The sequence below is a fragment of the Carcharodon carcharias genome, chromosome 4 (assembly GCF_017639515.1).
Source record: "Carcharodon carcharias isolate sCarCar2 chromosome 4, sCarCar2.pri, whole genome shotgun sequence".
NCBI lineage: Eukaryota > Metazoa > Chordata > Chondrichthyes > Lamniformes > Lamnidae > Carcharodon > Carcharodon carcharias.
Genome location: NC_054470.1, coordinates 167,237,781 through 167,260,106, shown reverse-complemented (window position 1 = coordinate 167,260,106; position 22,326 = coordinate 167,237,781). Strand labels below are relative to the sequence as shown.

Genomic DNA, 22,326 nt, shown 5'->3' with positions numbered 1-22,326 from the left:
AAAAAAAGAAAGAAACAAGTCCTCACCCGCCGCCCCCCAGTTCTCTGAACTCCCTCTCACCAGACTCCAAGTCTTCACGCAGTTAGTCAGCTGCACTCCATTTGCAAAGGCTGCACTAAAGAACACTGAATTTATAGTAAACTGAACTGGTGTAGCAGTAACCTGAACTGGTGCTACAGTAACTGGATTCAACCAGTTAGCTAATTAACTACTCAGCTCCTACAGCAGAGAGTGAGTTGACACTAAAAAAAACTGCATGACAGGGTGTGGGATTAGTATTCCCTTGCTCTAGCAAGGTGATGACATCGGCATAATGGCTGAGTAGCCTTGTTCTGTGCTGTACATTTCTTTGGTTCTATGGACAGGTGCTGAGTGACGCCATGCAGTCTATAAAATGCTGACAGTAATCATGACAGAGTTTCTGAATATTAGCGAGATGCAGTTGGATGGGGAAAAAAAGCCATTACGTCTATTTTCAAGGAAGGCAACAAGACAAATATTATGGAAAATGCTGGAAAAACTCGGCAGGCCTGACAGCATCTGTGGCTACAGAAATGGAATTAATGTTTCGAGTCTGTATGACCTGAAAAAGAGTCATACAGACTCGAAACCAACATTTTCCATTTTTTTATTTCAGGTTTCCAGCACCGCAGTATTTTGCTTTTACCTTAAGACAAACATTACTCATGATAAATTTCCAGCAGCAGTAGTGCCATCTGCTTTACAGATTTAAATCTACTGTGTCACAAATCCTAGAAGCGAAGACAAAGTGTTGCTGCCTCTTATGGCCAGAAGATAACTAAGTAATGAGGATATTTCAGCCTCAGAGACTAGCAGTGATTAATGCCTCCAGGGACGTCAATCTCACAATCCACAAGGACACTGAATACCTAACAGTTGCTGTGGTAATCAAATTAAATTGGCAACCAATATATTGCCAATGCAAAGCTATCACACACAAAATGCCCTTTTAAAACGTCAAATCAATTTTCATGGTGTCTAAACACTGACAGCCATTTAGAAGTAGTGATAAGTTGCAAAATACCTTTATGTGGGCTACATGTCAAAAGTAATTAAAATCGCCATTTGTTTCAGATGAAATAATAAATGAAGATAAATAAACTGTGACAAAGTGCACGAAAGCAAGAGGTGAATTAGAAGCTGCAAGAATCCCTTGTGACCCATGCACCTGTGGCAATTATTAGACTGTTTAATTCATTTTCAAATCAATTAAAAGATTAATATTAATCATAATTATCAATCAGGTTCTAATGTCCTGTTGTGCATAAATAAGATTAAGAGGGTAATTGCCTAAACTAATGCTACATTGTGTAATGTTAATCTAGGGAGTAAGATACCCAATGCATATGTGTAGGATTAGGATTTGGTTCAATCACATATGATTAAAGATTTTATTTTGACTTATAAATTGTATGGTAGCTGGAAATAATAAAAAATGGTCAATTTGTTCAATTCCAGAATTCTTTAGGGTATTGGTGAACTTTAGTAAGCTTTGTAAAAAGGTAGGGTTTTTATTATGAGCAAGAAACGATGAATGATCAAAAGGTCTTTTAGCTACTAGGATAGGAAAAGTAAAAAATAACTTTTCATGTTATAATGAATCATCAAAGTTACAAGAATGGGTGCGAGTGACTAGAGTCCTATTAAGGTTAAGTTTTCTATTAAAGTAATAGAAAATGACAAAAATAAAAGAATCATTGATGGTTATGTTTGTAGCTGGAGTCTACTACGTTCACATCTATCCATGGGAGTTTTGTTAGCAAAATTAAAGCAGATGGAATATAATGTGGAAAAATGTGAGATTATCCACTTTGGTAGGAGGAACAGGTGTGCAGAGTATTTCTTAAATTGGTAAGACGTTAGAAAGTGTAGATGTACAAAAGGATCTGGGTATCCTTGTCAATAAATCACTGAAGGCTAACATGCAGGTGCAGCAAGCAATCAAGGCGGCTAATGGTATGTTGGTCTTTATCGCAAGAGGATTCTGAGTACAGGAGTAGCGAAGTCTTGCTCCAATTGTTTAGAACCTTGGTTAGGATGCACCTGCAGTAGTGTGCGCAATTTTGGCCCCCTTACCTCAGAAAGGATATTAATGCCATAGAGGGAGTGCAGTGTAGGTTCACCTTCTTGTTCCTGGGATGGCAGGGCTGTCCTATTAGGAGAGATCAGGGAAACTGGGCCTGTATCCTCTAGAGTTTTGAAGAATGAGGCGAGGTGACCTCATTGAAACCTACAAAATGCTTAAAAGGATAGACAGGGTGGATGCAAGTAAGATGTTTCCCCTGGTTGGGGAGTCTAGAACCAGGGGACACAATTTCAAAATAAGGGGGAAGCCACTTAGGACCAAGACGAGGGGAAAGTTTTTTTACTCAGAGGGTTGTGAATCTTTGGAATTGTCTACCCCAGAAGGCTATGGAAGTTCAGTCATTGAGCATGTTTAAAGTAGAGATTGGCAGATTTTTAAATGCCAGTGATTAAAGCGATATGGGGATAGTGCGGGGAAAAGGCACTGAAATGGAGGACCAGCCATGATCATATTCAATGGCGGAGCAGGCTACTCCTGTTCCAAGTTCCTACTACAGAGCAGAGAAAGTTCACTCAGCTGATTCCTGGGATTTGGGATTGATCTTATGAGGAAAGGTTGGACAGGGAGGACCTGTATCCACTGGAGGTTAGAAGAATGAGAAGTGATCTTACTGAAACATATCAGATCCTGAGGGAACTTGACAGGGTGGATGCTGAAATGATGTTTCCCCTTGTGGGAGAGACGAGAACTAGGGGACACAGTTGTGAAGTTAAAAATAAGGGGTTTCCCATTTAAGACAGAGATGGGGAGGCATTTTTTCTCCATTGTTAGTTTGTAGAACTCTTTTCCAGAGAGCAGCGGAGACAGGGTCATTGAATATTTTTAAGGCTGAGTTAGATAAATTCTTGACTGACAAAGAAAGGGTATGGTGGGTAGATGTGGAATAAGAGGCCACAATCAGAGCAACCATGATCTTACCAAACAGCAGAGGAGGCTCGAAGGCCCGATGACCTATTCCTGCTCCAAATTCATATGTACTGCTTCAACATTGAGTATGCCAAGATCCAGTTGAATTCAAAAAAAGGCATCAAGTTTAAGAGCCTTACAAGAGAACCCTGCATCTTATGGGCGGTTAAGGTAAGCCTTTGTCATTATATATATGCAGACATTGAAACTCTCCATTTGCACACTGGGAGACAGCCAAAGCAATATTCCTTGGTATAGGCTGCAGCCTCCCTTACCAATAGCCTTTGTTTCCAACAAGAAGCAATAACTCATCCTGCTTCACCTAACAAATAAATCTGATTATTTTTAAAATCTGGATAATGTTAGTGAGTCCAACAAACAGAAACAATATACAAATGTAACTACAAAACATTATTGAGAGAGCCTAGGTCTATAGATTTAACTATAGTCCATGAATAAACTGTGTCATATACTGATCTAATGAACCAAATCTCTAACAAATTAAGGCTTACTCTAAACATTTCTCCCATGTTGTCAAATTAAATGGACAACAGTTAATATGAAATATCACAGAAGATATCATTTCATAATTTCCAAAATGTAACTATTAAATGCTGAGTTTCGTGGTCCAAACTATATCTGCAAAAAACTGAAATCAGGGATCACCTGCTCAAATCATACTAAATAATCATTTGGAAACAAAATGGAAATAAAGGAACTAAATAGCATCAATTAAGGCTTACCTGGAAGGTCTCTCCAACTGCCTTTCTATTGAAGGACTGTAAAAGGAGGTCTGCAAGAAAAGCAATTGAAAAGAGAGGGTTAGGATTAGAACTGAAGGAGCAGAAGTTCCATCTATAGCCTCATTTTGAATTTTTTCGGATATTTCTTTTGGGTTTCGCATCTCCAGTTCATTAATAGATGCCCAGTTGGATTAACAGAAGGATCCAATATCACTCAAAGTAAAAGCAATAAATGGAGATGTGAAAACTGGCTGTCAAAACATAACGTTAACTTATTTTGTTAAACTGTTTGGACGGACTGTCTAATGTTTGCCTCTCTACCAGCCAATGTCTCCATTTCAAGCAAAGCTGAGAATTCTTTGTGAGTATAACTGCAAAACGTATCCATTTTCCTGGTTGGGAAACATGCCCAGCTTCCATTATCAGTTACTAACTACCCTTAACAGAAGCTGCTCAGCATATTGCTAGCAATTATTGCAAGGCACTATGGTGTCCAGAAGCAGAAAGTATTTTCAATTTAAATTCACGTCAACTGACCGGATAACTTGTGGCCTCAATCTCTTTTATTCAAGCAGTAATGAACCAACTAATATGAAAGGTCCAGGGGAGTGTTTGGACAAACAAGATTGCATTAACTCAACATACATAACAATTTATAACCTAAAAATTCACATGGCTTCTGAATAGAACAGGTCATGCCCAACAAGCTCGATAAGAGTACTCAAGCTACACAAGTAGATGCATCAAAATGGTGATACTTGTTATGAGAACCAAGCTTGCTACGTTGAGTGGGGAGGTCAGGAACCCCAAGTCCAGACAGGCCTCGGGGGTTTCGCATGTGCGCAAGCTGGGAGCGGGTGGCGCATGCACAATCTGGCAGTTAAAGGGCTCAGCCATCCTGACAGCAGTGCGCCTTGAAAATGAGAAAAGAAGTGGCACAAAAACCCAAGTCATGTGACTTGGAGTAAAGCACATAGTTGGGAAGAGTCTTAGGCAAGGGACAGGGAGAAATGCCAAAAGGAGTACCAGACAGAGACAGGAAACAAAAGGGACAGGAAGAGGTCCCAGAGAAAGTCCCATAGGGAGAGAGGACATGCAGAGGTCTCAATTATGTTAAGAAGATAGAGAAACCGAGAAAGAGGCCCGAAGCTAAAAAAAAGGGCTGCGGTTGGCAGACTTTAAGTGGTGAAGGCTCAGGAGAAGCCCTGGCAGTCAAAGAGGACTCAGGAGAAACCCTGAAGATCTAAGAAGGCAGTAGAAGGTTAGTGACACTATGCTGCTGGCCACTCGGGCAAAGGTGCCCCTTTGGAGAAGTCGTATTGTGCTTGGCGCAGTTGAAGAGCTGAAGTTGTGCTTGTGAGTTGGTGCTTGAGGGAATACTCAGCAATCCCGGCAAACAGACTCTCAGGAGATGGGATTGAAACCCTGGAGTGGGCTGTTGTTGAGGCTGTCCTAGTTGGAGCTACTTTTGGAGAGAATTCCAAGGGGAGATTTTTGAAGGTGAAGACTGGAATCCTTCATATGTGAGAGAGAGAGAGTTTCAATGAAATTGGTTGACTCACAGTGTTTACTGAAAACTGGGTGGGTTGTTGAGAAATCTGGGGAATATGTCTTTGTCACAACTGTCATTTATTGTGTAGTGTGGTGTGCTCGACCACAGCTGTCTGTTAATTCATATGTACCTCATATTAGCGCTGAATGTTAGAGTATAAGATAGGTATTGTAAATCTTTGTGACCTTATACAGTAAAGTTCATTTTTGTTTGTTCAAAACCCATGGAATCTTATGGCTTTATTCTCTTAGCAAGTGTCTTGAATCTCAATCGACAAACAAAAAGTTACTGGTTCCTAGCCAGAGTGTATCAAAAGCTTTGGGGTCTGGTCCAGAATCATAACATACTGGACCATAACCTCCGACTAGCGTCGGAAAGTGCTGGTCCACAGGAATTAGAAGAAATAAATACCTACTTAACTAGTTTTGAAAATTATGTTGACACTTGCGTTCGCCGGGCACTTGCCATAAACAGGGGGCGTGGCCTTCTTGAATATGCTGGAGATAGACTTCGCTGGGGTCTTCGAGGAGGCTTTCAATGCAGACCCCTGGGGTGGAGGTGGGGTCAGAGGTCAGGGGGGCGGGGGAGTTGAGTTGGGGTTCGGGGGGGGGTGAGGGGAGTCACGTGTGGTCGATCAGGGCTTTACAATAGTTACCCTAACAAGTTAGAGGAGATTTTAATTCTTCTAACTTTTTCTAGCTAACTATTGGTGTAACCCTGTCGGAACCATCCGAAGTTTGCGATTTAAACCACATTTTCGGATGGCTCACAGCGCAGTACAATTGTCTAGAGGAAGTTAGCATTTCTGGGCAACTGCCGTGCAAACCCTTACCCTGGGAATTTCCCAGAGGGATTCCCCAGCGCAGCTTTGGAGTACTCCCTAAATCCGACACTGGGGCGCACGGAAGTTACGGTCAACTGTTTAACAATTGGGTCAAAAAGTCACAATCTCATGGTACACTTGTGAGCGTTGATTCAGAGATGTAGCAACAAAATTTTGCAAATTGGGATTTGAATTTATCTGAATAAGGAGACTGAGCAAACTGAGAAACCAAGCAAAGAGCGTCAGGGCAAAGGGAGAGAAAAAAATGGAGAGAGCAAAAGAGAATTAACTATCAGTCTTGCAATCAGTATTAATACATTTCAGATTACAGCAAGTTGCAGGAAATGTGAAAGTTGATAAAACGTGAAACCTTTGTATTTAAAACATAAATAATAAGTGAAATGGACTTGGGCATTCAGAGTATAATAAAAACTTTGCAGATGATGCGCAACTTGGAAATGTATGAAACAATGAGACTAACTGGTCTGAAGGACAAAGACAGACTTGCAGACAAATAGCAGATGAAAATTAATGCAGAGAACTGTGAAGAGCTACAGGTTGTTAGGAAGAATGTGGAGAATCAATAATAACTACATGGTACAATTCCAAAGTGGGTGCAGGAACAGAGAGATCTATGGGTGGATGCACGCAAATCTTTGATGGTGACAGGTAGAATTGAGAAGGCTGGTTAAGAAAAACAACATTGGGTTCTTGGCTTTATTAATTGAGAATTAGAAAACAAAAGTGACAAATTTATTCTTAGCCTTTAACAAAAACCATCCGTAGGCCTCAGCTGGGGTATTGTGTTCAATACGGGCACCAAAGTTTAGGAAGGTTTCCAAGGGTAGAATTTTCAGGCCCACTCGTCGACATGTACAATGACACATGGTGAAGTTGGACGTGCGTCCCGAAGACACTGTGCATCACTTAGATTGTCAGTTCAGCGGGAACGCAACCACGCACCAGCCAAACTGTCAAAGGCTTATTAAGGTCATTAAGAAAGTAATTAAGGTTGTTAAGAATGCTGCCCGTCCAACCTTAAGGTTGGCGGACAGATGAAGAGCCCTGACGGCCTGCACGTTTTTCATGAAACCTCATCCACGGGCAGGATGAGGTTTCACAAGGGGCTTATTAATTAAATAAAAATTTTGAAAAAAATTAATGGACATGTCCTGGCTCATGTGACAGTTTCACATGAGGGGGACATGTCCTTAAAATTTTTTTTCCTTTATTAAATTTTTCAGAACTTAAACTTAATCTCCCTGAGGCACCTCCTGCACTCTTCCGCGCGCGCAGGCCCCAACTCAGGGAATCCCCCTCCCCCTACACAGGGAGCACCCAGCGCTTCCGGGTGTGCGTCACACTGGGTAGGCCTTAATTGGCCCACCCATGTAAAATGGCAGCATGTACCTGATCGGGTGGGGGTGGGGGTGGGGGGGGGGGGGGGGGCAATCGGGTTCGCGCTCACTCCCACCCGCCCCCGCCCAAACCTCCCCAATGGTGGAAATTCAGCTCCAAGGCTTTGGAGAGGGTGGGGAAAAAATAAACAGAATCGTATCAGGGATGGAGCTTTCAGTTCTGGGGCGAGAAGGCAGCGGAGGTTGTTGCCCTCACAGCTGAAAAAGTTGAGAAAATTTGATAGAACTGCTCAAAATCATTAATGATGGTGAGAGAGTAAATTGAAGAAAGTAACCAGGGGCAGGATTTTGCCCTTGGTGGGGGTGAGCAGGAAGCTGACCACTGCCCGCGATCAGTTCCGCACTGCGATTTCACGCTGGCAGGCCAATTAAGGCTCACCCAGCGTGGAATGTGAGTGCGGGGTGAGTGGGAATGTCACGCATGCACGTGAAAGAGCGCTTCAATCTCCCTGAGGTATGGAGCCGCCTCAGGGAGATGAAGTGCTGTTGGAAAAAAAAGGGAATAGAATTGTCACAAAACATATCCCCACATGTGACTTGGTCACATGAGCTGAGACATGTTTTTAATTCAAAAGTAATACTTTTATTTGATGTTTATTTGCATCAGGAAACCTCATCCTAAAAAACGTTGACCTTTTTGCCTGCCTGCCAACCGTTAGGCAGAGTAAATTTGAATTTAATTAGATTTTTAATGGTCTTAATAGACCTAATAATTGTCGGCAGGCGCGCAACTGACTCCGGTGTGTGCTCGCCTAACGAAAGATTGCGAGACTGCGCAATGACATCGGGACACTCACCTGATGTCATCGCGCATCATTTTACATTCTGGCATGTCGGGCCCGTGCCCGCCCGCACGCCAAGCATAATATTCTGTCCCAGAGGACACAGATTGAAGGTGATTGGCAACACGAGGGAAAAAAATAACATGCAGTGAGATATTGTGATCTGGAACGCACTGTCTGAAAGGGTGGTGGAAACAAGTTCAGTAGTAACTTTCAAAAAGGAATTAGATAAATATTTGAAGAAAATAATTTTTGCAGGGCTCTGGGGAAACAGTAGGCTAGTAGGATTAATTGGATAGCTCGGACATGATGGGCCAAATGGCCTCCTTCTGTGTAATATCATTCTATAAAGCACACTTTAAAATGTATAATTCCCCTGCCCCTAGTCTTTCCCTTTTGGGCTGCTGTCAATACCATAGAGACTTACTCTTAAGTGAAGAAAGAAAAATATTTTACACAATGAAATTGTGCATCATTTTCATCTTTGTTCAGCAAGTGGGATCGCAAGAGCAAGAGAAGGTCATTCCGCTCAGCCCGAGACACATCAGCGCTCTGAATTTTTACGAATCATGCCATTCCTTTGTTGCTCCATCACCAACCACACCTTTGAATCAGGACTTACATTTGCACGTTTACATTTTTCTGTAAATGGATTCTGTGCACTAGCTGGCAGCCTAAGCTAACTGCAAATATACAGAAGTTACCCCTTAACTTAGAATCTGTACTTCTACCGGGATGACACTGTTCCTGCAAAACAACAAGGTCAGAGTACTTGTAAAGTACATTTTAGATTTATATCATGTTCCATTCTAGGACCATGAATATTTCTTTGCCAGGAAGATGGACTGCAGGCTTGATCCCATTAATGTTATACAGCTGATTTATTCTGAACAGTGAGCTGTTTAGGAATAAAATAATCTTATAAGACAGCTCCAGTTCAACAATGACCTTATCAGAGCTGTCAAAACATCCAGTCAAGATGCAAACAAGAAGAAAGGTATTTTTTGAACAACAGCAGCGAGAATTTACTATAATGGAGCTGCTTCACATTAATCACAATAGCAATGAGTTCACAACACTTGGTGCAAAATGCAGAAATGTTTTTTTTAATAAATATGGATGCGCCTTTTGTATGATTCCCAGGTCACAACTTTTGACCTTTCTGCATACCTGAAGCCCAAAGACCTGCTCTCCCCAAATGGACCATCAAAAAACACAAACAGTATATAAAGAATACTCACCTTACACCAATCAACACTGCCTTTAAGTGAGTCTCGATATAATATTGAATCTATACAAAAACTTAGTAAGACGACAGATAAAGTATGGTGAACAATTTTGGGCTCCACACTATAGGAATGATGTTTAGTCAATAGAGAAGGTGGAGGGCAGATTCCTTCTTTTTATTCATTCATGGGGATGTGGGCTTCGCTGGCTGGGCCAGCATTTATAGCCCATCACTAATTGCCCTTGAGAAGTTGGTGGTGAGCTGCCTTCTTGAACCGTTGCAGTAGTCCATGTGGCGTAGGTACACCCACGGTGGTGTTAGGAAGGGAGTTCCAGGATTTTGACCCAGCTATGCTGACTGGTATGAGAAAATACAATCACGAACATTGAAAGGATTGGCATTGTTTTTATTAGAACTGATTTCATGGAGGCACTTAAACTTTAAGGGATTGGTAAGAAAAAATCCTAGTGATTGCGGAGTCCAGAACGAGGAGCTGATTAAATAAGATTAAATGTTGAGATTTAGGTCAGAGAGCAAGATAAACTTAAAAAAAAAACTACAGGATTATGAGGCTGTGGAATCTATTATTGGAGTAATGGTTGAAGCAGTGATCAAGTCAAAGCCCTTAGAAGGTCTAAGGGCAATTGCAAGTCTAACAAACCACTGGCCATAAAATCCAGCCCTATACAGCAGAGCAGGCAGCCATTCAGTCTATGCCAGCTCTTTGAAATAGCTAACCAGTTCCCTGTTCCTGAAAATGTTTCCTTTTCAACTAAATCCAGATAGTTTATTCCACATCATAAAAGGGATGGGTTGGAAGGTTTTTCATTCTTACAATTAACTTAATTCTTACAATTAACCTTTAATTAACAATAACTTAGCATAAACTAAGTGCTTTTTCCTTATTCATAGCAAAATTTCTCCTCTTTTCATCTCAGGTGAACTCCATTTTGTATGCTACCTAATCATTTCAGACCAATTTTAAGTTTAGTTAAACTGTTACTTCAGTCCAAAGGAATAAACACATTGCTGTTACAGATCACAAGAGGGGCATGGCTGGAAAATGTCCTTCACTTCATTTGATTTCATCCTTCTAGAGAACTAATCCAACCATTAATCCCCTGTAGTTATCTTGCTACTTCTGAATTAATCCAAAACCCTGGCTTTGATTAGTCCTTAGCAAAGAATGTGTCATGACATCTTCTCTAAACTTATGCTTCATAAAGAGGGAACCTCTGCCCCCTTATTCTGTTGCTTAGGCATTGCAAAATACCTATTTTGCTCTAACTTCACCATCTCTACCCTGTCAATTTTAAATAAAAACCTTCAAAATGATTCTTCTTGAGATATTCAGCTCGTTAAATAATTTCTCACAGTGCATTCCTGACATGACCTCACTGTGCTCCTTCCCCTCCAGGGCCAGTGTGGCTATCTTCATTTTGGTCTCAAGGATGAGTCATTTAAATAATAGGAGCAGGCCCTTGTACCTACAGTGGCACAACAAAGACACCTTCCGCTATGGGTGAGCAGCAAGATACCTTAACCTTCAGGCCAATTTGTAACTTTTTAAAAAAAATGTTCTCGTCTTGTGAGATGAAGGGGAAGAAAAGAAAGTTTCAACACCTTCCAAGATCTCAGGTCATCCAGAATTGCTTCATAATCAATGACATACTTTTTGAAGCGTAGTCATTAATGTAGGGAATGCAGCAGCCAATTTGGGCAGTGCAAGGTCCCACAAACAGCAACCTGATAATAGCCAAATTAATGTTGGTTGAGGGATAAACTTTGGAGTGTTTAATCTTCATGAGGCCCAGAATGAGGGCCTCAGCATCCTACCCCAAACTTCACAGCTTCAATCTGACAGTACTTCTCTCCGCCCTCCCCTGCTGGTGGTGGAATTCCAGATTCTCAACTAAGAGGAGCCTTAATTCCAAGGAAAATCTATGCTAGTTTTATCAATTCACCACTGACGCGAATCAGGCATTTTATGCCTGGGCTCAGGGTTCTCAGTACTGGTAAATCCAAATGAATCAATTCTGTTTCATGGCAAAAAAAAATGGAACAGGTGAGCTCTACACTTTAAAGAAGTATCATCAAATGTTAGCCTACACAAAAAGATGTGGGGACCTACCCCTGGATAGGGGTGGAGGGGAAAAGAGAGAGAACAGGGCATGAATCGAGCGGTTGGTGGTATTTACAATGGAAGCACAATTTCCACTATAATTCACTTCAACGCCATGCATTAAACAATGTCAAAAGGTAAGGGAAGGGTAGAGATTACCACTTCAGATTTAAATAAAAACACGAGAATTAAGCCCTCTAAAGGTGACAAATGAAAAATAGCAGTTTGTTAGTATATCAAAAAAATTACAGCACACCAAATTTATGAAATGGGTATATGTGCTTGCAAAATAGGGTCAGCAAATAGAAAGTCCATCAAATTATTTTGACCACAACTCACTAGCAGTTCAGTGCTTTTCAATTGATCTGGAAGTGAGAAAAGTTCATGTTTTATGACTTTATAACCTAGATCCTAATGTACACTCTCTAAGTGCACTGAAGGTTAAATTTTTATCGCTTATCCTTTTCAACCTTTTATTTCCAAGTGCAGAATGGCTTGTAAGCAAGAAAGGAAACCTTGCATTGGTGTAGCACATTCTTACCCTCAAGGCATCCCACAGCCAATGAACTATTTTTGAAGTGTAATCAGTATATTTGGTAGGAAATGCAGCAGCTAATTCACACAAAACAATGCCCCACAAACAGCAACAAGATAAATAACCAGATAATAATGGTTTAATGGTATTGATTGAGGGAAAAGGGTTAGGACACTAGGAAAACTCTTTCCTTGTCTTCAAATAGTGCTATGGAATTGTATATGTCCATCTCATAGGACATGGGGGTTTTGTTTAACATCACATCTCCTTTAGCACTGCATTGAAGTATCAGCAAGAATAAGTGCGTAGGTTGTGGCTTCAACCAACATCCCACTGACTCAGAGGCAAACACCTGTTAACCGGTTTCTGATCTCTCTCCCTAACAATAGTCTCTATCGAGAAACCTTTTTGAATTAGCAATTGGAAAAGTTTATACACAAGTGTGCCCAACGGAGTGGCTGGTGGGGGGAGGGATGGAGATGTCAGGAGTTTCCTATCAAACCAGAACCCTGCACCGCCACCTAGAGATGCAGCCTGTGGCTCTCAGCAGTTCATTCCCTACCATGCCAATTCACATCCAAGAAAGGCAGAGAAATGTAACATCAGAGAAAATAAAAACAGGGGGGAGGAGAACATAACACATCAGGGCTGAATTTTGTGTGTCCTCTACTGAGGATGTTTAGAGTGGGGTGCGGGGGCATTTAAATTATGAGAGGTGGCAAGCCCACCGCCATAGCGGCCAGCTCTCTCCGAGAAAATTAAGTGACACTCTGGCATGGGGGTCTGTTGGTGAGGGGTTGGGGGGGGGAGCTGGGTGTGGTGATTGGGGCAATTGTTTCCAAAGCTGTTAGAGCGGTGGTGGGGAGGGGAAAGTAGTGCGGCCAGAGCCCAAGAGGAGGCGCAGACGCAAGCACAATGGGTACTGTGCATGCACAAGATTTAGAGGTGACAATTATATCCTTTCCACTGCCCTCCTGCCCATCCCTGCCAAGTTCCCATGATACAATATGAAACTGGTAGTCCACCCACCATTTCTAAATAAATAATTAACAGACAATTGAACTCATTACCAACCCTACTGGCCTGAATATTACACTGTCCACACCATCAAACAGGTGGCATGGGCAGGCAGGTGGGAGTGGTAGGCTGTTTTTTTTTTTAAGCAAACTGCTTAAAAGGCAGGAAGGAAGGGATGTACATCCTTTGAGGGGTGCCTTGTGCATATCTGGGGCACCTTCCCCACAAGGTGTTACCCCATCTTTGTTCTTCCCTGCCTGGCCTCCAAAATCTGTCCCCTCCAAACCCGCTGCCCCTCTTCAACGGCTCCCCGATCCCCCCCTGTCCAATACCCACGACTTACCTCAGTCCAGGATTCAGGTCTTCTTCATCCTGGGGCCTACTTGCAGTCTAAGCAAAGCCTACTGACTTCTGGCACTGCTGTGGCTACTGGAGTTGCCAGCCAATCTGATTGGCCAGCCGCTCGAGGGCAAGACCTCCTCCCACCGAGGACCAGAAGTCCCACTTTCACCTCACTTATGCCGTCGGCAGCTCCTCATTTTGCTGCCTTGTTGCACATCAATCGGAGCGGCACCAACATTCCTCCTGGGAGGGGGTGCAGGTGTGGGGCGGTGAGCAATCTGCCCCCCTGTAAAATTCAGCCCACAGAGATAGAGAAACAGAACAGGATTGACACACACACAGCAGCATGATACTGATAGAACAAGAAGAACACTGACACACAATTGTTAACTATGCTGTGAAAGATTCTGTGGCAAACAGTGAAAGTCTTTAAATGAAAAGATTAGCGATGCCACTTAACATTTCGTTCTATTAGCTCAATGTCACAGCCAGACAGTGGGGAACAAACTATTCAAGTCAGCTTTTGTTTTATCTAACATTCAGCAATTTTGCACAATTAGTAAATTCCAACGTCACTCATCTGGCATGGTTTATTTTAGCATACAGAAAGAAACTTAATTAAATTTCAATTTACTATGAAGAGTCTAATTGACTTAAAATTGAGAGCCACAGTATTGTTGTTTCATCATAAATACATTATTGTCAATGGGCTCTGCATTCTTAATTTACTTTTGGCAATGTACGTAAAGAGAATGAGCCAAAGGATTTCCATGTATTAAAATGTAGTAGCTTAACAATGGAGTCACGTAATTAAAATATCATGAGACACTCTAGTATGAGATAGGAAGAGAATAGAGGAGTTGGCAGGAACAGGAAAAAAATTCGTTGGATCCAACAAGTAAATCCTTTCATTTATCTCCACTAACAAGCTATTTTACATTTAGGTTTATAGGTCACCTGCTTGTTTCATTGTAACAAGCAGTTGTCCTGTGTAGATCCCTGAAGGTATGAAGTGGAGCCCCAATGGACAGGATGAAGAAGTGGGGGAGCACAGGTCTGGTTAGCTCCTCATCTGACTTGCAATGACACAGCAACATGATACAAGGGCCAGGTGACTTCCTCTCGAGCGTGCAGTAGAAGAAAGAAAACTCAAACCTTTTTCACGCGTCTCCCAGAAGCTGGCCAAACACCAGCGTTAGCAGAGGTTCCCCATTTACAAACAGTTCTGTAATTGTAAGAGTAAAATCTCTCCTGAACAATAATCCCCATTAAGAATGGGAAAGACGTGTGCCCAAAGGAAAGCCAGGAGCAAAGGAAGCAGCATAAAAGGGAAGGCTGGGGGTGGGGGGTGATGCAGGGGGCGGGGAGGGGGGGTTGGAGAGCTTTCTTCCTTTTGCAATCAGCACCTCATAACTGCTACCATCAAAAAGCACTCCAATATGGCTCTCAGCACCTTCCTTCATTCTCTCTCACATCCTCCACTACTTCACACTATAAATGACAAGAAGCAGAACAATAAGTGGAGAAGCAGAACATCACGCTGAGACCATTCACAAGCTTGCTGATAGCGACAGATGAGGACAAATTTCTTCACTCAAAGAATTGTGAATCTTCAGAATTCTCTACCTCAGGGAGCTGTGGATGCTCCATCGCTGGATATATTTAAGACTGAGGCAGACAGATTTTTGGTGCCTCAGGAAATCAAGCGGTATAGGGAGAGGGCAAGAAAATGGAGTTAAAGCCAAAGATCAGCCATGATCATATTGAATGGCAGAGCAGGTTCAATTACTCTTATGATATGCTCTACTCCTGTTTCTATTTCTTATGTTCTTAAGCATTTTGTTCTCGGTTGATTAGGAACCAAAGATCCCTAACCTCAGAAAAAGCAACATTCGGTATTCTGTCAGAGGCTACAATTTGGTTGAGTGTTTTGAATATTTATTCCCACTTAGACTGTTGGTTGTTGCTTTTTTACAGACACATTCCTTCCATTGGGAGGATGGGATAGTCTGCCCTGTAGCATTTTCCTCAGGCAGTGTTGGCCCTGGTAGGTGATTGGTTCTACCCTATTATTCAGTCATGGCAGCTTTTCCCTTCCCCTTCCCACTGGCATGTAATACAGTCATTTTGGTTCTCAGTTGACAACAAGTAAGCTCGTGATGAAAGTTTCATTTCAAATTGTGATTGTGCAGGATTTAAAAGGTTAAAGCATAAAAGAAGGACAAGAGAGTTTTTTTTTCCTTGAGGATACAGATATTGGATAAACAATTCTGTAGCTAAAACCGAATGCTCAGTATAAATTGCCTGGACAGGTACTCAAACCCAGGCCCAGAAGTGAAAGAAAATCAATGATTTAGTTCACTGCGCCATCTAGCTACCCCCCCCCCCCCCCCGCCCCCCCTCCCCCACTCCCCACCCACGAGGCTGACTGTGATCAAGGTTTTAACTTAAGTAGCAAATTAAAACACAAGCAAGAGGTGAAATCCTTGGACAACTAGGGTTGTCCCAAACAGAAATTGCATTTATATAGCACCTCATTGCATCCTCAAGAGAACACAAAGTGGTTTACAGCAACGAAGTACTTCTGAAGTGTAGGTATTATGTAGGCCAATGTTACAGCCCGTCTGTGTACAGCAAAATTCTACAAACAGAAAATAAAATAATCAATTAATCCATGTTTATGGTCATGGCTGAGGGAATATACCCCATTCTTCTTCAAGTAAAACCAAACAATCCTTCATATCCAATTCAGCAAGCATTGTTCTAATGTATCTGTAAGATGGGACAACTTTCTCTATCTCAATTTTAAAAGAAGTGTGTCCCTCAAAGTGGTGGTGCACTTTCCTACTAAGATAGCAGCTTGAGACAACTGAGTGGCTCAAAAGGTAGTTAAGAACCACATGCAGGGCATATCAGGCAAAAACTACAGCACCTGAAACTGAAATTAAAATTCCCCAAACTGCCATTGTGGGATTTGACCTATGGGTCCCGACATTAACTACTTCCACCTGGTGGAAGGAGGGCATGAGGTAATTAAAATAATGTAAATCAGTTACATCCCCCCACTTTTCTGCCAAAGTGCCAGGTCCCAATATTAAACTGAGCAGGACACCCACAGGAAGGAAGTGGATCCTAGTCTGGCTATGCAGATTGAGTCGAATAGCGACATGAGCAACCTATTTGCTTATTCAACCTGAGGCCTGAATGGGGAAGCAATGTTGGGTCCTCCAAATCCTGTCAAGTGATGGATCCTAGGCCAGAATGGGCACAGAAGGGACTTTTCAAAGTGGGCTTCCCTTGCACTGGGCTACCCTTCCATTCTGAGCTCCGTACAGATTGTTCTCCTCTTCCAATCCTAAAGGCACCTTTTCCCCTTCCTGAACTACGCCAAAATTATCTTACGCTCCCCTCCATTAAACCCCTGCCCACTGACAGGCTACTAGGGCCCCTTCACGCAGACTCCCAGCTCCAGCTGCCTGCTTCCAGCCACCAATTATTCAAGAGGGGAGACGTTAACATTGTGGTAATATCACTGGACTAGTAATGCAAAGTCCCTGGCCAATGCTCTGGGGACATGGGTTCAAATCCCACCATGGCAGTTCATGGAATTTAAATTCAATTAATCAATAAATCTGGATTTGAAAGCTAGTATTAGTAATGGTGACCACAAAACTATTATTGATTGTCGTAAAAATCCATCTGGTTCACTCATGTCCTTTAGGGAAGAGAATGCGCCAACCTTACCTGGCCTGGCCTACACATGGCTCCAGACCCATATCAATGTGGTTGACTCTTCATTGCCCTCTGAAATGGCTGAGCAAGCCACTCAGTTCAAGGGCAATACTGGGATGGGGAACAAATGCTGGCTTTGCCAGTGACGCTCACATCCCATGAAGGAATAAGGGAATCTGGCTGATTGCCAGATGGGAGTTTGTATGATGAGATTTTGTCATGTATACGGAAAGGGCCTCCAACTCCCTGAATTTGTCAGTTTGATCGCCTCCTAAATTGTTTCCTGGTGGCCCCATGAAAATCGAGGTTGTGCTCTTTAGATTATTAGTCCAGGCCTCTGGATTGCTCGTCCTGTAACATAATCCCTATGCTGCATGTGCATGCTTAACTCCTCAAGTGAGGCTTGAATCACAATGTTCCGAATCAAGAGGCAATTAGACATGATTGTTGGTGATAATCGTAATGGATGGTGACAGCATCTGTATGATACTCCCCTGCCCATTACTTAATAGATGGCATTAGCTCAATTATCTTAAATAGGCTAACATTCCTGTTAAAATTGTACACAGAAGAATGTCATACGCATGCCCAATGCATTTCTCCAGAAGTACCGGGACTACATTTCTAGCAGATAGAAATGACAAAAGGACCACAGTGGTTGAAGTCCTTAATGAACTGAAGATTCACACGGGCTGCTGATCAGAGTTAAAGACGATAAAAATGTGATGGCAAAGTACGGCATTTTGAGGATAAAGAATCAGTAGTTACCTTAATATTATCAGCTGAAACATGGGGAGAACTTTCCGGCAGATAATCCAAATGTTTTTTGGGAGGCTGATGGCAACACAGGCAGAGGTGGAGAGATGTGCAGAGGAAAGTCAAATGGGACACAACACATGGAAAAGGTGACATGGTTAAAAAGCTCAGGTGTCAAATGCAACACTTGGCATAATATAAACACAGAAATACCAACAGAATGAAAATGAGGAGGCAAAGTGGAAGTGACAATATGCATTTCTACCTTAGGGCCCTGGGACTAAACGCTTACAAATATTAGCCATTGATTGGTTAAATGATGAGAATCAAGTCAAGTTGTGGTTAAAGTAAGTGGTTGGAAAATGCCATTAATTAATGCCAAGCTTTTATCAGGCTATGTGGCTATGAATACTGAAGGTAATGGTTCAGAGTATTAGAGGTAAACAGTAATTTCAGTATTGGGTATTGCATTAATGGTCTGTAGGGAATGCTACAATTTAACAACTTTAAGAAATTCTTCCTCGATAATCCTTAAGAGCTGATTGGTTTAGATCCACTCAGTAACAATCAACTGGAACGAGTAGTCCAAGGCTAAAAACCAATCAATGGGAGGTTCAGAATCTCCTAATCTACACTATGATGACTACAAAATGCTACACAGGCTGTTAACCTACTTTGTATAAGGAGGTCTATAAATTCTTTTAACAGCAAATACAGACCGTTCCTTTGCAACGAATTACAATTACGAATATCTAGGTTACTAATACTGCTTGTATCACATCATGCTAGCCTCACTTACCGGGCGTCCAAACTCCAGTTCTGAAAAGAATTTATACCAGGGTTCGTTTTCTAAATCTATTTCATCTGGGTTTATTCGCCCACCCTGAAGCAGAAGTGAAAGGAAAAAAGGGAGAGGAAAGAGGCAAACTAAACAAAATGGGAACGTCAAATCACATCAACCCAAAACTCCACACACACACACACACACACACAAACAAACAAAATGGAAAGCAAAATTAAATTATGGTTAAAACAGTAAGGGATAAATAATACCATTTTGTAGTGAAGTATTATAGAGAGTCTTTTTTTAAAAATGGTCACTCATCTCATACTGTAAAGGTATCATTCAGCACTTTTTGCTTATATTAAGCACATTTGCATCTATTTAAATAGAGGCTCTTACGTGCTAACCAAAGTGGAGCACGGCTCACCCTGTTTTCCCCAATGTGCTGGGAACCACGAGGATTTCTCATGTGCAGGGCAGCAGAGGGCAGCAAACACACGAGACAGACTTGACAGCACAGGTGACATAACAGGCAGCATTTTCTTTCAGGGGCACAAGCAGAACAACTAATTAATTCTACTGAAATATGCAACAACCCAGGATCATCAATGGGCAAGTAGTTATTGGTTACTGAACTGAGTGACACTGGATGCTCTGGAACCCCCTGTCTATATTCAACAACCCTCATCCTCTTTATTAAAGTTGTTCAGGGGCTGCATCTTCCGGTCGGTTAGCGGGGGATGGGGCCCGCTCAACGACACGTAAAATGATGCGGGGATAAGCCGGGTCATTTAGATTTTCAGCTCGGCGGGTGCGCAGCCGCCAAACAGTCAACGGCCACTAAAAGGCCTTTAAAAAAGTAATTAAGCCAATTAAAGGGCCTGCCCGTCCAACCTTAAGGTTGGCGGGCAAGCAAGAAAGCCAGGTAGCCTTTAGAGAAACCATGAAGAAACCTCATCCATGGGAGGGATGAGGTTTCATCAGGAATTTAAAATGTTGAAATAAAAGAAATTAACATGTCCCAGCTCATGCAATAGTGTCACATGAGGGGACATGTCAGGACTTTTCTCTCACTTCCAGCGATCTCCCTGAGGCGGCACTTTGCCTCAGGGCAGTCTGTGTGCAAGCATGAAAGGGCGCACTCCCGGTTCAGGGAACCTCCCCTCGCCGGCACAGGGAGCGCACAGCGCTTCCAAACGGACGTCACGCTGGGTGGGCCTCAATTGGCCCGCCCACATAAAATGGCAGCGTGCCCCTGACCTGGGAGGGGGGTGCCGATCGGGAACACGCCCGCCGGCACCTGCTCCTGCACATCCCCCCCTCCGACAGGGGGAAAATGTCGCCCCAGGTTACAGAATCCTTTTAAACTTAAGATTTTAATGCAAAATACGATACAAACAAAAATCCAGATTAGTTCTGTTAAAAAGGCTCAGTTCAGTGTCAAGTTTTCAAGAGACATTTTCCTGATAAATGCAGTAGAACAAATTTATCATTAGTAGGCTTGTGTGTTAATACAAAGACATCACAAGAGCTGCTGTGCTTGGGTTAAGACTCAATACAAAAGAGCCATGCATCAAAAAAGACTCCTACTGAATATTTTAAGCAAGAAACGGAAGAAATTTGCCATTGAAAAGGGTTTTTTGAAGAGAGCTGCCTACATCAAAGTAAATCGTATTTAAAGTGTGTTGAGAGGTTTTTAAGATTACTATGAATTCAAACATTTCTTTCCTTGCCCACTCCCTAATTACAGCTGTTTAAAATAATCTTGGTGACGATGTTTGCCTTTTTATGCCTTATGAATTGTTCAGCAATTTGAGTTGGTTGATTCGGTACAGACAGTGAAAGGCAGTACATGATCACAATTACAGGTCCAGCCAATCTGGTGAACAGTGAGTTTAGTAGCAGCAAACTAAACATCATTACTGACAATATTTCATTCCATCGGAGATGTAACCACCTAAGATTTGGGGTAAGGAAGGATGTACATTCCCTTCATTTGACCTACCCCTCTCTCTAGTTACTCCTAAGAATTCAGCTGGCTTCTGGGGGAAAGAGAGAGAGAGGAATTTTTGGCTTGGTATGTGACACAAATTGGATTATTCTGGCACTAAGTTTTCTTCTGTCTGCAGTTTTAGCTGAACAGCAAGATGAGCTCTTTCTTTTATTCATCCACAGGATGTGGGCTTCACTGGCTAGGCCAGCATTTATTGTCCATCCCTAATGGATCTTACTGCTTGCATTCTCAATTTATTTTTTAGCTAAAACCCACGACTACTGCCACCTAGAAGGACAAGAGCAGCAGATGGATGGGAGCACCAGCGCCTGGAAGCACCCTTCCAAGTTACTCGCCACCCTGACTTGGAAATATATCACCGTTCCTTCACTGTCACTTAGTCAAAATCCTGGAACTCCCTTCCTAACAGCACTGTGGGTGTACCGGGTGAACTGCAGCAGTCCAAGAAGATGGCTCACCACCACATTCTCAAGGGCAACTAGGGATGGGCAATAAATGCTGACCCAGCCAGCGCAGCCCACATCCCATGAATGAATTAAAAAAAGTAGCAGAATCAATTGTAACCACTCCTAAATAAGTGGTTTGTAATCTACTCACATTTAAAAAAAACTATTTTTATTCTTTTCTTCCCCCTCCAACTAACCAACAGGATGGTATGGGCCACAGAAAGATGGCTGAGGAACTGACAGGGATGTAACAGCAGCATTGTCAGGACAATATATTTCCCCCTATTCTAGTTAGTTAAAAACTCATTTGTTTTGACAGTTCTTTTCCTGTGAAATTATAAAATCTAACTGAACGTTTGAATTGCAAAGTGGGGGAAAGGGAGCACACATGTTAGGACTGACAGGAAAGGCAAAATAAATTAAGTAGTAGTTGGGCAAAACCTTAGGTTTTGGTGGATTGTAAGGGAAAGGAGTGATTAAAAAAGCTAAAGAGTCGGGCAGTTTTGAAATGGTCCTGGGAATTAAAGAAGGGATAGCATTCTGAAGCGAAAGGTGTAAGAGGCAAACAGTCATGGATGTGGATGATATGCAAGCAACTTTGTTTTTGTACGCAACCCAATTTAAAAGCATAAAATGTTTTCTGAATGAGTTTGTTGGAGAGATGTACACAAATGGTGGGTATCTCCATGAGGTAACAGTTTCCCCAACTGGTGCTCCTACTTGACTCAGTAGTTAAGTTGCGCTTATGAGCTTATTTGTGCCACAGATCTTTTATTAAATATCCTTCGGTTTACAAGGTTGGATTCCAGTAGTCCTGACCACCTGTCAAGAGATTTGAACTGAAATGCATAAAACTAGACAAAATATATGCAGAGGACTGTTCAAGTTAACCTCAATCCTTTTGAGCCTTTAGCATTTGAAATCCGATTCAGATGATAAATCTGCCTTTTCTGATGCCTTTGGCTACTTAACAATGCACAAAGTGGAACAAATCTATGATTAGATGTCAATGTTCTTTA

The 22,326-nt window shown here is 42.2% G+C and overlaps 1 protein-coding gene across 29 annotated transcripts in view; it reads right to left on the bottom strand.

The window, feature by feature from the left end:
- The window catches only part of LOC121277508 (sorbin and SH3 domain-containing protein 2-like), a 315,758-nt gene that overhangs the window by 60,112 nt on the left and 233,320 nt on the right, over nucleotides 1-22,326 (bottom strand). For 24 of the 29 annotated variants that reach the window (XM_041187079.1, XM_041187087.1, XM_041187081.1 and 21 more), the window contains 3 exons: nucleotides 18,863-18,946; nucleotides 18,076-18,141; nucleotides 3,757-3,806 (listed from right to left, as the gene is read on the bottom strand). In XM_041187079.1, the coding sequence (XP_041043013.1) occupies nucleotides 3,757-3,806; nucleotides 18,076-18,141; nucleotides 18,863-18,946 (200 nt within the window). The remainder of the gene's footprint in view (nucleotides 1-3,756; nucleotides 3,807-18,075; nucleotides 18,142-18,862; nucleotides 18,947-22,326) is intronic. The other 5 variants (XM_041187084.1, XM_041187093.1, XM_041187105.1 and 2 more) reach the window with 2 other exon arrangements.